We start from the raw sequence: 11,937 nt of genomic DNA, 5'->3' as shown, positions 1-11,937 counted from the left end.
CCCCCCCCCCCACACCTTTATCTTGACAGATACTTTGCTGTTGGGAGTGCTGATTCTTTAGTCAGCCTTTGGGATATGTCAGACATGCTTTGTTTGAGAACATTTACAAAACTTGAGTGAGTCTCAGCATTTGGGAGTGCAGATCCTTTGATATTTCAGATTAAAAGATTTGATGTTTCATGTTGGTAAATTTTTGCTCTTTCTCGCAGCTCGCCCGTCAGAACAATAAGCTTCAACCATTCAGGAGAATACATTGCTTCAGCTAGTGAGGATCTATTTATAGATATTGTAAGTTACTTGTCAGACTATTCACTACTAGTTAATGTATAGTTTCTTCAATGTGAGATTAGTGTCCTCATATCTAACCATTAAAAACAGGCAAACGTCCAAACTGGGCGGACGCTGCATCAAATTCCATGTAGAGCTGCCATGAACAGCGTGGAGTGGAATCCAAAATACAACTTACTTGCATATGCAGGTGATGACAAGAGTGCCAAGTATTATGGTGATGAAGGTAGGTACCTTCTGTGTCAGCAGCAACATAAACTCATTTAAATTGGCTGTAGAAAATGAACTGACAAGAAACTATTTGTATCTTTGTGCAGGTGTTTTCCGAATATTTGGTTTTGATAGCTCTTAGGAACACAGTACACCGCATCTGGAAACAGATCTATAAGCAACTCTGCTCGGGCACTTGGTGAATTGGAAACAGATTGTGTACTACTACTACTAAACATGTGTTAACAGTATCAATATTTTCACATGGGATGATTGCAGTTGTGATTTTATATGAATCTGTCATTTTATTTGCTGCAAAAATGGGATACTATTACTATACACAAGCTGTGCCCTTTATTATAGAAAAAAATAATGATCAAAGATCAAAATTCTGATTCAATTACATATCTATTTAGCGTCAGACAGAGATATGATTAACATGGAATGAATGTTTGCAGTTTTGATTTTATTTGCTGAAAAAATTGGATACTACTACTTCACAAGCTGTGCTCTTTATTATAGAAAAACAAATAAAAGAATGAAACTTTATAGAATTCTGATTCAAAGTTACATATCTATGTAGCGTCAGACGTATGATCTCTACTATGTGTGAGAGAGCGTATGGCTGCCAAAAGTTACAGTTTGTTCTTGGACCCCTGTGATTTGACAGCAACTCTCCCAAGCTAAGGAAGATCGGACCAAAAGGCTTCATCCCCACAATGGAGGTTGAAGAAAAAATATACTAGAATCCTGAAAAATAACAACACAGTTATCACTGTGAGTCCAGATTTTTTGGTTGAAGTACAAAAGCAGACAATGCTTAGCTTACCGGAACAAAAAAAAAAAAAATGAATAAAAAAGTTTTGTCAGATCAAAATCCGCAGAGGATGAACTTAGAGACGGGGAAGAACAACCCTGCAAAGCAAAGAAGAACAATGGTGATCAAATACTGAGAGAACCAAGTAACAGGTTTCCACTTGATCTCAACGCTCGAGCTCTTCATCCTCTTCCCACTCATCGGCTCCTTCGACAGGTCAAAGCTCGACCCTTTCATCCTCAGCTCCAACACACACCGCGTAAGCGTCCTGTTATCGTTCCTCTCCCTATGAACTCCTCTCGAAACTTTCCAGAACAAGAACAGCTTAGCCTGAACCAGAAACACCAGAACCAGCGAGGTGGCTAGCGACACCGCAGAAGGTATCCACCACTTCTTGCAGACAGCATTGGTCACGTCATCATCGTCAGAGCAGGAAGAAGAGTAGAGGATGGTGAAGAAGAAGCCGTGGAATACGAGGAAGAAGCAGCAGAGCTGAAAGATCTCTCTTTTGATCGACTCGAGCCTTGATTCTTTGCGGAGGACGCGGCGGCAGAAGAGATCTTCTTCTCTTTGCCATAGCTTTAGAAGCAAGAGATGGCCTGGAGACTCTGAGATCTCAGACAACGGATGCTGTTGAATCACTTTGAGTATTCCCGGTGTTGGGACCGTAACCAACTGTTTTTGTTGCTGTTGCTTCTCTTTGTGCTCTTCGTCTACAGGAATCTCGACTATGTGAGAATCTTTAGTTCCAGCCATACCAAACAAAAGATTGATACTTTATAAGGAAAAAAAGATCCAGAAATGGAAAGCAACGAGAGTTTTTGAAAAAAAAAAATGGAATGAAGAAACAGAGATCGAAAATGGAATCTAAAGAGTAAGAAGAGTTGGTGTTTTTGTGTGTTGATAAGGTTGCCTTTTCTGTGAAGCTCAGGTATTTAAATTGTTGTTCCTTAACGGCTATATGTACAACGGTCTGATCTACTTCTTCTTCTCTCTACGTTTTGCGGTTACTGTTCCGATACTTTTTCCCACTGTAACGGCTATATTTTCTTTCCCAATTCCCAGCGTTAATGACCGACCAATACGTCGTGTTGACAAAAAAAAAAACAAACGTGGGCCTTCAGTGGGCCAAATGTTTTGCAATGTGCTTTTTAGTTTGAATCGACCCAAACTCAATTATTAGTGGAATTGAGTCTGCGCCTGATGATTGGTTGCCTATTTACAGTCAAAACCAGTGTTTTGAAACCCGACCCGGACCTGCGGTTGAACCGGTAAACCCGGTGACCCAGAAAAAATCCGGTTTGGGTTTTATAAAAAAATCCAATATTTAAAACCCGCAAAAACCAAGTAAAACCCGAAACTCGATACCGGTTGAACTACCGGTCGAACCAATAAATAACTTTTACTTCATTTTTTTAAGTTTTTAATTAAATTTTTAGATTATGTTTTATATTCTAAGTTTCCAATTAAGAAGTTAGGTGCTGACAAAAAAAGGTTAGGTTTTTCTTTTTCAGTTTTATATTTGTGATTTTTAGATTTTGATGAAGATTTCAGTTTCATTATGCCACCTGAAGAAAATGAAGTGAACGATGGTAGAGAGAACCAAAATTAGTTGATGTGATTTGGCGTTAGTTTATTTCCGTTATTGACATTTTATTACAATGATCTTTTACTTTTGGTTTATTTTGTATTTGAAGTTTAATTTATTATTCAATTAGACATTTAAATATTTATAAATTTTATGGCTTGATTTTTTTAAATGTCGTAAATCTTACTTTGTTCGAGAAAATTTTAAATAATCTAAACTATTTTTTGATATTTTGTATGTCAAATGAAAATAAAAATATAAAAACTAAAGTTAAGTATTTTCTAAAAGTTTTACACATAAAATATATACATATCCAAACTATTATTTAATGTTTTAATTTTTTTTTAGAAAATATTAAACTTTAGTTTCTATATTTTTATTTACATAGCTGATATATTATTATATAATAAAATTTATTTATTTATTAATCCGCGGTTCAGCCGCGGTCGACCTAGTAACCAACAACCCGGTAAGTCGTTCAGTTCAGTGTCCGGGTCGGGTTTAAGAACATTGGTCAAAACTAAAAACGGCTATGCAGACATTTCATAATCAGGTTTGAAACAATTGGTTCCCCAATTTGACAAATAGTGTTATTTTCATACTTTTTTCTTGTTACCTAAAGAATAATATTTAAGCAATTTAATGCAGTTTATATTTATTTAAGTTTAATATTAATTATAACATGCATTGATCTTATAAATAATTTTAGTAATCTCAAATACTACTTATTAAGTAAATATAGTTAATAAGAATATAAATACATTTTAAAGACATGAATTTTTTTAAATAACATTCTTGAAATAGATGGAGTATTGTTCAAGCATCATCGGATGATTTGGTGGCTGAATTAAGACATATCAAACACTTAAAATTTGAAAACTTTTTGTTGCACATATCATCAACAGTTTGAATATTAGTGTAATGCCATGGTCGCCCACGGTTAATGGGCTTTCCACGCCTGCTCACTTTGTCTGTATGCCCATTCCGTGTAACGGATGATGCGTTAATTTTTAAATACTCAAAAGTCTTGTTTACTGATCCTACAATCACTACATGATATTTTTACGTGCTTTATCCTCACAATTGCATCATATTGCGAATCACTTTCCGACGGATCATCATCCTTTCACTACTACACCTCAAGCACGTTTAATCATGATGTTCTAAACGGATACGTGACATACATACCCAAAACAATTATTTTAAGCATTTCCAAATACCACAAACCGGAATATTACAATTAGATTCTCGAAGATGGAAATATTATAAAAGAAATTATGTATTTACAATTTTTCATTACTAAATAATTATTTTATAGAAAGCAAAAAACTTATTCAATCTCTGAAAACAGATAACACCTAATCAGTCATAACCAAATGTTAACTACCAATGTGATCCAAAATGAATCAAACCACATGATTAATGAGATCATCAGCTTGTAAATCCCACAAGACATTGTCCACATTAAACACATGATGTTGATGTTGATCATGCTGGCTCCTCATCATCAACATTCCATCTCCTCTTCCTCCTTGAGATCCATTCTCCTCTTGGTCCACCACTTCTCCCTTCAATTTCCTCCTCTCTTCCTCCTCCGCTGCCGCAGTTTCAGCCACCGCTGTACGTATTCCACCCTGACCCCTCCACACCGCAACCGCAGGAGACGCAGATCCATCATTTTTGTCTTCATTTCCAAACGATGACGAAGAAGATCCATAGGAGAATCCATTCCCCATGTCCCATAGCTTCATTATCCCATTACCATTCTCCAAACCATCCATTTTCATCTTACCAGCTTCGTTATCAACGGTTCGGTTAAAGTTGTTAGGGTTAGGGTTGGAGAAGTTGATTTGGTTTAGGTCAACACGTTTCTTGGTGAGCAAGTGAAGCATCTCGTCCTTGAAACATCCGAGGGCAGCTTCAGCGAGGTGTGAGACTTGAGGAGGATTGAGTGTAGTGGTTATCTCTGCCATTAGATGCGAGAAAGGCTTGTGGGTCACGGGATCTATTCCCATTCCCGACAACTTCTTCTTCAGCTTTGTGTTCCAATAATTTTTCACATCGTTGTCTGTTCGACCAGGAAGCTGGGCCGCAATCAACGACCACCTGAACCATATAGGTCAAACGAAAATTAAAATAAGATTGATGTCTTATTCAGTTCTTGCTAACCATTGCTCGTTGGAAAATAAATCCAACGATCAGCTATGTTTCAAACTTATGAAGAAACTTCTCTAAATATTAAAAATCTATAGTTAGACCAGCTGGTATATAAAGCAAGGCTTACGTCTTATTATGTTCTTGTTTCCCAAGAAACTTGTGGACAAATTATACATTTAAAATCCAAAACAAAATAAGAACAAACCCCGCCATGTTTGAGTCTATCTGTAACTTTCTTATATATATTCCCAAAGAAATGGATTCAAGAAAATTGAACGTATGAAAAGTTTGAAGGCCGTAATGAGTTATGGTACATAACATATAAAGAAGTCATACCGGTTACCAAGAACAGAGTGAAACTTGACGATGATATGTTCTTCAGCCTCAGAAAATTGACCATGTTTCAGGTCAGGACGCAAATAGTTTGTCCACCGTAGTCTACAACTCTTTCCACATCTCTGCAATCCTATATATAACAACCAGGTTTCACCGATCCATTACTACACGCTCAAACAAATTAGACCACATCATTATATTACTAGACTAAAGAAATAATATTTTAGAAAAAGAATGTAAATTAAATATACCAGCGTTTTTAGGAATGAGACGCCAGTTACGAGTACCATGTTGAGCAACGTAAGAAGCCAGTTTGTTGTCTTCCTCAGGAGTCCATTGTCCTCTCTTCACATTCTCCTTTTCACAGCATGGAATCCTACCCATTCTTTTCTTTCTTTCTAGTTTTTATCTCTCGATCGGCCTCTCTTTAATTAATTTACTGATCACAAGAAAGAAAAAAAGAGATAAATCAAAGATTGCCTAAAAGAATTAAAACTGCCAAACTTTAATTTATTTGTTTTCTTGTAATCGTGGCTTTTAATTGTAAAGGAAGAAAGAAAATGTATGTATATATAATAATGGAAACAAAAATTGAAACGATGAAACTAGCATCAAATGTGCATGAAGTGATTAAACTCTGTAAAGAATTCAACGCTACAGAGCGTGTGATTCCCTTTGGCAGGTAGGTCACCCACTCTACGCGTGGTCAACTCCTTGTATATCCATTTTCATCATTCGTTATTTTTCATATTGTATTTATAGAATTTCACCCAAACATAAATAAATTATTCTGTCAAATATTATCTATGCAAACCAATAAGTTTTGGCAGTAGAAAATTATGGGTTGAAACATTATATATAAATTGAGATAATAGGTTTATATAATTATTAGACTGGAGTTTTTTTTCGAGAAATTCCATAGGATAGTACTAAAAAAGTTTTTGTCACAAATATAGCTTTTAAGAATCAAAATGACTAAAATGTTTTATTAAGGGGTGTTTTTGGGTTTAGGGTTTAGAATTTAGAGTTTAGGGTTTAGAATTTAGAGTTTAGGGTTTATGGTTTATGATTTAGAGTTTAAGGTTTATGATTTAGAGTTACGAGACGGGGTTTTGTGAATATGATTTCAAATTTTAAAAACTAAAAAATATTAAAATTTTCAAAATAAAAAAATCTATTTTAGTCATTTTGTTTTTTGACAAAAAAGTATGTAACTGGAGTTTGTGATGCATATTCTTTTTTTGTAAGGGAAGATCTTGGTGACGCATGGAGAATGTCTCGAGGGCGTACGTGTGCATTCGTGGAAAGACAGATAATCTAATACAGGTACCGTTTCTTGTCTCTTTCACGCACGAACGCAATTACGTTTGAGACTTCCTAGTCAGTTAGGACCCCGCGTAACACAGCCGCCAATGCTGATTTTTAACAAAATCCTTAGAGCACCCCATTGAAGGTTCACGGGAAGAGTTCACACAGAAATCAAGAAAAAAAAATATAAAATAATTCAATCATATAAACATTTCTCTTCTAAAGCTCTTGGGGTTGAACCCCTCTCTCCTAAAGTTCAACACTGTAGCACGGGCCCTACGTGTCATGACGGCCCACGATTGGTCTAGTTTTTTTTTTTTTATAAAAAAAATCAAAAAGAAAAAAAAAAAATTAATAATAAAAAATTGAAAAGATGAACCCCCAAGAAAGGTTCACTGATGCTCTTGCTCTTAGTATTAAACTTATTATAATAATCTGTGAGACCCTTTAAATTTAATAATATGTGTCAAATTAATCCTTAGCTAAGGACTAATCTTCCACAGATTAGTTACTCTGCGCGGGTCCCATCGCCACGTGGGAATCCACGATTGACTTTTTTTTTTTATTTTTAAACTGAATAAAAAGTAAAAATAATAAAATAATTTAAAAACTTACCTTGGTTATCGAGAGATAGAGTATTGGCATTGCTGATGCTCTAAGTCGATTTTTTTCGGTAAATATGAAATAACATCTAAAATACACAACTATTAGTAATATATAGATATTCTCTTTTTTTTTTTCTCTGTACGAATCCTACATTTTGATTTGTTGTTAATTCCATGTTACATGATCACTCCTATTTTTTTTTATTTCTAACGCTGATTTATTATGATATTACATTTATGAAAAATGTTACATAGACGATTCAACAACCGACAATACTACTTACCTTACGAGGATCTACGTCTAATTGGAGCCGTCCTATAAAGATCCACTTTTGACCACATTTACTTGCATTAGAAACCTGGATTTTCTGTAATCTGCAAGAAATTGCATAGTCTGGGATTCGAACCTCGTACCTGGTGTAGAAGCATTTAATCTTTAACCAGTAGGATACGGTGCTTCCATTTTAAGAGATTTCTTTAAGACATATAAAAAATTTCTTTAAGAAATATTATCTTCCTCTCACATGAGTTGCTTGTAGACTTGTAGTAAGCACAAAGATTGTCACGAAACATCTAGATGAGCAATTTCTCCAAAAAAGAAACATCTACATGAACTTGTACCAAGACTTGCATACAAGATATTCAAAATTTATAATGCTTCCATAACTTTGGATGTAATGGTATGTTTCAAATTTCTTCATTAGTTTTTGTTTACATATTTGACAACTACAATAATTACATTAATTTTCTTATATGTGTGACATGTGAATGAAGAAATCAAAAGTGATGTAGATCACAAAATGCATGTTTATTAGAAATCTAAGAATGAGGTAAAAGAAATAAAATTGCATCACAAAGAGATCAATTGCATGTGATCCTAGGATCACCGTTGCATGGTGCAAACATCATAGAGTACTTATCGAACAGATAAAAAACTTCTTAGAACTACACTGTCAAGATGAACTTGTACCAAGACTTACATTCAAGCTATTCAAAATTCATAATGCTTCCATCACTTTGGATGCAATGGAATGTTCAAATTTCTTAATTAGTTTTTGTTTACATATTTTACAACTACATTAATTACATTAATTTTCTTATATGTGTGACATGTGAATGAAGAAATCAAAAGTGATATGGATCACAAAATACATGTTTATTAGAAATCTAAGAATGAGGTAAAAGAAAAAATTGCATCACAAAGAGTTCAATTGCATGTGATCCTAGGATCAACGTTGCATGGTGCAAACATCATAGAGTACTTATCGAAAAGATAAAAAGCTTCTTAGAACTACACTGTCAAGATGAACTTGTACGAAGACTTACATTCAAGTTATTCAAAATTTATAATGCTTCCATCACTTTGGATGCAATGGTATGTTCAAATTTCATCATTAGTTTTTGTTTACATATTTTACAACTACATTAATTACATTAATTTTCTTATATGTGTGACATGTGAATGAAGAAATCAAAAGTGATGTGGATCACAAAATGCATGTTTATTCGAAATCTAAGAATGAGGTAAAAGAAAAAAATTGCATCACAAAGAGATCAATTGCATGTGATACTAGGATCACCGTTGTGTGGTGCAAACATCATAGAGTACTTATCGAAAAGATAAAAAGCTTCTTAGAACTACACTGTCAAGATGGTTGTCTTGTTTAAACATAACTTTTTTCTTCCGTAAACTAATTTAAAAAATGTTTCTTGTTTTCGGTATTCAACACATCTCTTGTAGTGAAATTTGCTTAGGCGATGGATGCAGAATAAGATTAACTTATTAATTTCACAAACGTTGGGAACCCCCATGCTTAAGAGCATAAACCACTGACATTTCATCATAAACATGTTTAGCTCAAGGAAAAACTTTTGTAAATACTTTGCAAAGTTAATGACTTTGAAATGATAACCTTCTCAGCCTTTTGGGAGACAAAGCTGACTGTAACTAAACTTGTTTTGATGATATATTAGCAACCAGTACCGGCCCTGGCCACAAGCAGGGGAAGCATGGGCTTCCGGCCGCCATAAAATTAAATATTTTAACGGCCACAAAATTACCAAATGCGACTGTAGACCACTCTAATGGCTCTTGTTAGAGGTCATGGGTTCAACGTCCCAGTAACACTTACATTTAATTTTGGCCTTTATTTTATTTTGGCTTCTAGCCTTCAAACTTGTAGGACCGGCGCTGTTAGCAACAGATTATTTTTACAAACATTGGGAACCCCCGTGCTTTAGTACATAAGTCATTGACATTTCATCATAAGCTGGTATTCATTTCTTTAATAGGGAGCTTCAAGTGTTTCTGCCATGGCTGCTTTGCACTGGGAGTTGAATCATGTAGATTAGCAGAGAGAAAGAGAGCGGAGTCTATATTGTTATTGTTATTTATGATTAATTGGATAGTAAATAATATTTTTGTTTAAAAAATACAAAATTGAATATTTTTCAAGGGACAATGTGTTGAATATACCCAGTTAAGGTCCAAATTAGCTGAATGCACATGATTATGGATAATCCAAAAAAGAGTAATTTTTTGACACTGTGCGGACGAAAATGCCCTCATGCTTTATCGAAAACATGTAACTCTAGATCTATCAGCTAAATATTTACATAGCAGGTAACAATCTACATACCAACTAACATATCAACTAATAATTTCAGTATCATCTAACAATCTATGTATCAAACAAATGTATCGACTAACAAATCATATATCAATTGATGCAACTATTAACAATTAATTAGTTATCTATCAAATAACTCCAAATCTATTTGTAACAGCTAACACTCCATGTATCGATTAAGAATCCATTAAAATCTAAATAATAGTAGGTAAGTAATAAAATATCTACTAACGTATATATTATCTAAAAGTTGATTGTGATTTGAAATTGGAAACATTGGAATTGAGGTGAGATAATAAGATTAGCATTACGGGTGTCAAAAGAATCAGAATAAAAAATAAAGATTTGTGTTGAATTAGAAGATGATTTGAAGAACATGTACGAGAGATAAAGATATTTTTTTTTTGTCAACCAACTACTTCCTTACTTAATAAAAAAATTTACAATGCATTTAAACGTTCAAGAGCTGCTCGTGTCAAAGAGTCAGCTTGACGATTTTCTAGACGTGGAATAAAGATAAAAGATAGTGGACAAAAGAGAGTCGCAAGGTTCCTGATGTCGAGAAGGACACCTGCAATCTCAATCACGTCCAACCCTGATCGCAGGGCCGACACTAGGACCTGAGAGTCTGAGAACAACTGGATACTTTGAAGGTTGAGTTCTTTAGCTTTGATGAGAGCATCTCACATTGCTAGAGCTTCCGCCAAAAGGGCTGAGCAAACAAACGCCCGGTTGCTTGATCCTCTGATGAGTACTTCACCATCCTCATTCTTGATAATCCAGCCCATTCCACCAGCTTTTGAGTTTTCCTGCCAAGCCCCATCCGTCCAGCACATTGGAACTGAATGGAGCCTCAACAGCGGGTCAGTCTTCTTCGTTTGCTTCAGTTCTTTGTGGAGATTAGCCGTTTCCCATTCTCTTGCATCTGCGATGGACTTCGAGATGACCTCTGTAACCTGAAAAACTTTGCCTTCAAACACCAATTTATTTCTTGCAGTCCACACATTCCAGAGTAACCATGGTAACACAGGTGAAAAGCTTAAACCTACAGGAGGTAACACCTGAGAATTCACAGTTCTTTATAACCAAACCTTTAGGTTCTCTATACCCAAACTATCTGGCAGCTGCGGTGATACAGGGACTTAGAGCCAGAGTTCCTCTGCAAATGGGCATTGCAAGAACAGATGCCGTAAGGTTTCAGCCTCTCCACATCGCTTGCATTGTAGTTCTGCATTAATGCCCCTAATCGCTAGTAGCTCTCCCACCGGTAGAGCGTTGTTGAGTAGCCTCCAAAGGAAGTGTTGTATCTTTGGTGGTATGTGGAGCTTCCAAACAAGTCTCATCCAATCAAAATCAGGGTTTAATTCGTTTTTCTCCTCAAAGATTTTCTTGTACCCTGAGTTTGTAGTATAATCTCCTGAGGACTCAGGTAACCAGACTACTCGATCGTTTGGGCCTGAAGCGCTTGTGATGAGTAGTCTGATACTCTCCTCATAATGAAGTAAGTGTTGGCGGATTTTCTGCAGGTCCCAATCGTTGGTGACTGGATCCATTAGATCCTTGACCATCAGATGTTGGTTGGAGAAGGTTGGAGGACCTATTGGCGCAAAAGGTTTGGAGGTAGAGAGCCAATGGTCTGACCAGACACTGATGTCGTGGCCATTACCTACTACAAAACCTACTCCCTTTTGTAAAACTTTCAACCCAGCCATTATGCTTGTCCATCCATGTGATATCTTGCATATTTCCATTGTTTTATCCATTCACCCATGTGTATTTTGATCATATAGACTAGGATTTAGCCATGTTTAGGTTGTATTTTGCATGCATGAGTCTTTATTAGGTATTTGAGTACCACATGGAGTTCTTGGGGACATTTGGGTGCGTTTGGAGCTCAAAAGAGGTGATTAAGGTGATCATTGGACGAGCAGTGCATGGGAGTGACCCTACCGGAGCGACGCCATGAACTCGCTCGCCATTTACGCTTCGGAGCGACCT

The 11,937-nt window shown here is 35.7% G+C and overlaps 3 protein-coding genes across 3 annotated transcripts in view; 1 reads left to right on the top strand and 2 right to left on the bottom strand.

The window, feature by feature from the left end:
- LOC106313572 (THO complex subunit 3) overlaps positions 1–919 on the top strand; it is a 2,605-nt gene extending 1,686 nt beyond the window's left edge. The window contains exons 8-11 of the mRNA XM_013751420.1: positions 30–116; positions 210–288; positions 379–514; positions 606–919. Of these exons, the coding sequence (XP_013606874.1) occupies positions 30–116; positions 210–288; positions 379–514; positions 606–640 (337 nt within the window). The 3' untranslated portion in view covers positions 641–919. The remainder of the gene's footprint in view (positions 1–29; positions 117–209; positions 289–378; positions 515–605) is intronic.
- A 75-nt stretch (positions 920–994) lies between these two features.
- On the bottom strand, positions 995–2,214 carry LOC106313573. The gene is made up of 2 exons (XM_013751421.1): positions 1,328–2,214; positions 995–1,248 (listed from the first exon to the last, which is right to left on the bottom strand). The coding sequence occupies exon 1, from the start codon at positions 2,069–2,071 to the stop codon at positions 1,370–1,372; it is 702 nt and encodes a 233-aa protein (XP_013606875.1). The 5' UTR covers positions 2,072–2,214; the 3' UTR covers positions 995–1,248; positions 1,328–1,369.
- Positions 2,215–4,241: 2,027 nt separating this feature from the next.
- LOC106317148 (transcription factor MYB12) lies at positions 4,242–5,814 on the bottom strand. Its single transcript, XM_013755006.1, has 3 exons — positions 5,648–5,814; positions 5,397–5,526; positions 4,242–5,009 (listed from the first exon to the last, which is right to left on the bottom strand). Exons 1-3 carry the CDS (start codon positions 5,778–5,780, stop codon positions 4,310–4,312), a joined length of 963 nt encoding a protein of 320 aa, XP_013610460.1. The 5' UTR covers positions 5,781–5,814; the 3' UTR covers positions 4,242–4,309.
- Between the last annotated feature and the right edge of the window lie 6,123 nt (positions 5,815–11,937).

This window comes from Brassica oleracea, chromosome C9, assembly GCF_000695525.1.
Source record: "Brassica oleracea var. oleracea cultivar TO1000 chromosome C9, BOL, whole genome shotgun sequence".
NCBI classification, from domain to species: domain Eukaryota; kingdom Viridiplantae; phylum Streptophyta; class Magnoliopsida; order Brassicales; family Brassicaceae; genus Brassica; species Brassica oleracea.
This window is presented reverse-complemented; position numbering and strand designations above follow the sequence as displayed.

Bases quoted from the DNA above. Each gene is read 5' to 3' on its own strand.
- LOC106317148 (XM_013755006.1), bottom strand. From the start codon at position 5,780: ATGGGTAGGATTCCATGCTGTGAAAAGGAGAATGTGAAGAGAGGACAA. The intron at 5,527-5,647 runs GTATATTTAATT...TGTTATATATAG, and splicing joins TCTCATTCCTAAAAACGCTG to GATTGCAGAGATGTGGAAAG. The intron at 5,010-5,396 runs GTATGACTTCTT...TATATGGTTCAG, and splicing joins CACTCTGTTCTTGGTAACCG to GTGGTCGTTGATTGCGGCCC.
- LOC106313573 (XM_013751421.1), bottom strand. From the start codon at position 2,071: ATGGCTGGAACTAAAGATTCTCACATAGTCGAGATTCCTGTAGACGAA.